Below are 5,270 nucleotides of genomic sequence, written 5' to 3'. Positions count from 1 at the left end.
CTCTCTCTCTCTCTCTCTCTCTCTCTCTCTCTCTCTCTCTCTCTCTCTCTTTCTGTGAGTAATGAGAAAAGTTAAGACATAGGATAAGACCTTCAATTAATACAACTTTCTGAGTAGCAAATATGGAATACAAGATTTCCTCTGATTATAACAAATAAACTTACACTTGCAGCTTTTAGTCATTAAATAAAAATGCATTAAAAGTAGTAGCATTTTTTGGAGAGTATAAATATGTTTTAAGCAATGGATTTATACCAATAAAGGATTTCCTTAGAGAATATAAATTCAAGCTACTTCTAAGATTAATATATCTATAAAAACTACAATTTGTTTTTGTTACAAGGAGATTTAATTTGCTGAGTTATTTTAATCTATCGACGTGGGTTTAAAATAACAAAAATTGAGATCTACAATAAAAGTGTGCATTAATGATTTAGAAATCTGTAATATTTATATGACAATCACACAGACTAAAGATTATATGAAATATTTGTTATTTAGCAGTATATTAGCTTGCCATATGTGACAATACAAAACTAGAAATTTTGATGTATTTAAAGGATAAACATTAAATATTTTTCTGAAAAGGATTTATGACTTTATGAGTTTTCTCAGAGCACCTAAAACTTCCTTATTTCTTAAACTGTAAATAAAGGGGTTCAACAGAGGAATCACAATGGTGTAGAACAGAGAATACATCTTATCCTTATATTTATTTGGTCCAGACCCAGGGCTCACGTACATGAAGAAGAGAGTGCCATAGAACAAGGAGACAGAGAGCAGGTGGGCACTGCAGGTAGAGAAGGCTTTGCTTCTGCCCTTCTCAGACTTTGTTTTCAGGATGGAAAAGAGGACACAGGCATAGGAGACCATGATACTCGTGAAGGTAATAGCTTGTATGACAGCAGAAAAAATGAACACAACTAATGCATTAATAGATGGATCAGTACAAGAAAGTGTATAGAGTGGCAAGATCTCACAGTAGAAATGATCTATTATATTGTACCTGCAGAATGTTAATCTAAATAATAATCCTACATGGACAAGTGGATGCAGAAAACCAATTATATATGAAACACTTATCAGGCAAGTGTACACTCTATTGGACATCACCACAAGATAGAAAAGAGGGTTACATATGGCAACATAGCGGTCATAAGCCATCATTACCAGAAGGAAACATTCTGTGGTAGCACTGGATCCAAAAAAATAATATTGGGCCATGCATTCATTGAGGGAAATCATTTTATCATGGTCTAAGATGTCGACAAGCATCCTAGGAGTCACTGAGGATGAAGTACAGGCGTCTGCAAAGGCTAAACTTCCAAGGAAAAGGTACATAGGTGTGTGAAGATGTGGGTCCTTCCAGATGAGAAAAATTAAGCCAAGGTTGCCCACCATGGTAGTGATGTAGATGAAGAAGAACACCAGGAACAGGGGGATTTGCAGCTCTGGGAGATCTGTTATTCCTCTGAGGACAAACTCAGTCAGCAGAGTCCTATTGACTTCCATAATATCCCCTCAGTCTGCCCACTGTAAAGAGATATAGATGAAAAATATGACCAAGATTCAAGAAAGGTGGAATTAATGTCAGTGTCACATTTTCTCTCTCAGATGCTCATTAATCCACCCATATAAGTATAGAATATTTCTGACTTTATGAATATACCTGACATACAAAGATTCTTAGAGTGATTTTGAGGTACAGTGAATTTTCATGGTGTGTTTTTAGGAGAATTATTAAGTAATAACCTAAACATAGCAATAAGGTCCTAGAGTACTCTCATAGTCACTCTAAGTTGCACACTTATAAGGTTTTATGCACAAGTAAGAATGGAAAATATATAATACATATGTTCTTTAGTTGCTTTAAACAATAGTGATAGCAGTAAAAGTGTATAATCAATTTCTCAACTGCTTCTTATCTTCAATATACTGAATAACAAAAGCAGAAAGAGCTTTAGTTTTGATAATATATATCATTAACTGTTTCCTAAAAGAAACAAAAATAATAATAAATAGAACTCTTTTTTCAAAAGATACTTTTAAATTTCTGCTATAAAACTCTATTTACCAGTCATTGGCTCATTTAAGAAACTAATTATTTGTTATCTTGTATGTTATGACACTATAACTCTTAGCTCATGACACAGAATTGATATTTGAGGTGATATAGCCAAGATGTTAAAATAAATCTTATAAGAGGAAGCACACGTGCTAATACATACACTTGTGATTTGTTTGCATCTTATAAGATGCAAAATTATAAGATGCAAACAAATCTTCTAATTCTGAAAAATATGCAGCTGAAAATGATTTTAAAAATTTAAATACACATGCTTCTATGAAGATTGCAACAATTCTCCAGTTGCTCCCATAATAGTACAAAGGGGGATATCAAAGTTAGAGTGTAATATTACAAAAGAAACCACAATCCTACAGCAAGTTAGTTCATCCAAACAAGGAATGCTGAATGTAAAAAATAGTCTTTTATACTGGAGAGCATACCACTTGGTTACCCAACACTAAGACGTAAGCAATATATACATGTATGTGTATTATATAACATAGTCTGGGAATGGTGTCTTTATAACTAGATATTTATAAATATGTTTATATTTCTAAAACTAAGAATATTAATATATACATACATATTGAACAACAACAATTAAAAAAAGAAGCCATGAAATAGGAAGATGGCAGGAGTGGGGAGTATATGGGAAGGGTTGGAAAAAGGAAGGGGGGAAATTGTATCATAATAATCTCAAAAATAAAATATATAGTAAAGAAACAAGCCACAAAAGGAAAAAAGTTCCAGGGTCATCTTTATCTGTATTCCACTTAAGTGTTCAAATCATAAATTTTGTTTAAATAGAAAAGCAGAGAATGGGGACAGTAACACAATGAAGCCCATTAATAGGAAATGTGTATGACAAAGATAAACAGTAAAATCTTTGAAACTTTCACAAACTATAAACTAGTGAGAAGGATAAGTTCCATTGAAACTTGAGGCTAGGCAGGGAGAATCCAAGTCAGTGTTATTACAGTTTATCATTAAGTCAATGACACACTATACATAACTATTATCATAAACTGTGCTTCATATTTTCCAATCTTTGAGTTGCTTTTATGCAATAGAAGGTAATCATCAAGAAACAAGAACCCTGGGTATCTAACTCTCAGAATGCAAACAATTGTGGGATTCACAAACACCAAGTTACTACAAAAAGAGCTGTCTGAATAACCTACCTACTTATGTTTTTGCTTCTATATCATATTGATAAGTCCTTTATAAACTTAGCTAAATATATCATAGCATAGTCTGAGACTGTCAAAATCTGCAGTTTTCAGAGCATGTGCTTTCTGACTGCCCCACCACGAACATACGAAATGAGTACCTGAAAGGACAGTAATAAAAATAACACCCTAAAAGGAATAATCTTGAGACCGTAAGAATACATGGATGTGCTGAATTATTTTTTGTAAAATAAAAAAGTTATATTGTAGAAATTATTTCTTCTCATTTTTGTTGACAATATGAAACACAAACTTTGGGGTTTGATTGAACATGACAGCATATTAACTGTTAGTTTGTGTTTCATATTGAACACATATTGATCTAATAATTATTCAATTTTCTACACCAAATCTTTAAAAGGCTCAGATTATCTTTACTTTGTACTTTCTGAGATATCTTTCAGCAGTGAAACTGACTCTTTAGATACTTTATTTTTTACTTTTTACGTATTTCTAGGAATGCTATCTAATCCATGAACCAGGTGAGGACAAACTGACTATTGTAAGATGCCACACACTTCTATGGTTCTCAGCAGATCTCAGTATATCTGCTACAGGAAGAACTGCAATGTCAGTGTCAGAATTCATTTGCTTAGTAAAATATCCAGCATATTGGTTCTGTAGCATTAAATTATAGAGTTCTTTTTTAATTTAAAATCTTTGAGTCTCAATTTTATCTCCAAATTACTGAGTTATGTACCCTAATCCAAGTCATAAATATTGTTTTAAATTGTGGCTTCACCAAGAAGCATACCCTCTGCAGTCTATAAGTCTAAGGTTTTTCACTGATGTCAATAAGCAATGTAGCAAAAACACTAAGCATAAAGTTCTTCACACACCCTCATGTGACTCAGTTGAAATTCCTGGTCTACAAATACCTAAGTGTGTAGGCATACAATTTAAGAGGACCAGACAAGATGTTTACAGGTTTTTCCAATCAGTACTTCATGCTATTCAATTTTGTGAACAAACCCTCTCAACAGAGATATCCTTTGTATATTAGCAATTTTATGAAAAACTTAGTAGTAAAAGATTCTGCTTTAAAAATATTTGCATTCCAATAAAATACTGAATCCTCACCTAGCTTCTACAAGATGTATGGATCTGGATGCCATGAGATATAAGTCATCATGAAGAACTCTTAAAGTAAAGAATACAGATAGCATAGGCAATCATTCTTTTCATGTTAATTCTCCTTAAAAAGAATTTGAATTGAACAATTTTTTTCATATCTTAACTGCTACTTGTGAGGTTAACAATAAAATTACCTCAGTGCTGCTAAAATAATCCCAGTAGAATAACCATTCTCCAGAGAGCATACAAAGAATTAAGAAGTTTCTACAAGGAAACTATTATAAAAATTGTTTTCATATGTCCTCTTTCTTTTGAAAATCAAAACATTTCAATTTAATAAAACACATATTCCATTGAGATTCTTCTAGTGTTTTAAATGTAACAGCTTTCCAATTAAATTTATCTTATTATAAAACAACTGACAAGTGCTGAGGGATTATGGGGAAAAAAGAACCATCATTCAAATTGATAAGATTGCGAACTTATCCAGTCTTTGTATAACTCTTCACATAATGTTTAAAATAAAAATGTTCCATCAGGGATTTTAATGCTCCCTCTGGGAGTCAAAGACCATCTAACAAAAACCACAATACCAATAAGAAATTTTCATTTGAGTAGTTAGTCACAGGTCTCAAAAAATTTTTCAAAACACAGTTTCTAAAACCCTACATGATATTGATGTTGCCCTTCTTGCACCCCAGAAGTAGATGGTAAGGCCCTGTCACTGGAAACACCATACCTGAGCTAGAGCTGTCCTGAAAGCCTCCTTCCTGAGAGTAGGCTTTCATTTACCAAAAGGAGGCATGTAAGTTTCAAAATGAGGGAAGCAAATAACAGTCCTACCTGGCTATGGTGCTTGTGAACCAGAACATAGAACAACATATCTTAAAAACCCTAAG

General features: G+C 32.8%; 1 protein-coding gene across 2 annotated transcripts in view; it reads right to left on the bottom strand.

Moving 5' to 3' along the window:
- Positions 1 to 1,512, bottom strand: part of LOC101990473 (olfactory receptor 5AC1-like) — a 4,291-nt gene extending 2,779 nt beyond the window's left edge. The window contains exon 1 of one of the 2 annotated variants that reach the window (XM_013352895.1): positions 628 to 1,512. In XM_013352895.1, coding sequence (XP_013208349.1) covers positions 628 to 1,512 — 885 coding nt within the window. Of the gene's footprint in view, positions 1 to 591 lie in introns of those variants that run through there. The other variant, XM_005345265.1, reaches the window with a different exon arrangement.
- Between the last annotated feature and the right edge of the window lie 3,758 nt (positions 1,513 to 5,270).

The sequence above is a fragment of the Microtus ochrogaster genome, chromosome 2 (genome assembly GCF_000317375.1).
Source record: "Microtus ochrogaster isolate Prairie Vole_2 chromosome 2, MicOch1.0, whole genome shotgun sequence".
Taxonomy (NCBI): Eukaryota; Metazoa; Chordata; class Mammalia; order Rodentia; family Cricetidae; genus Microtus; species Microtus ochrogaster.
The sequence above is the reverse complement of the archived record's forward strand: the minus strand, read 5'-3'. Positions and strand labels throughout refer to the sequence as shown.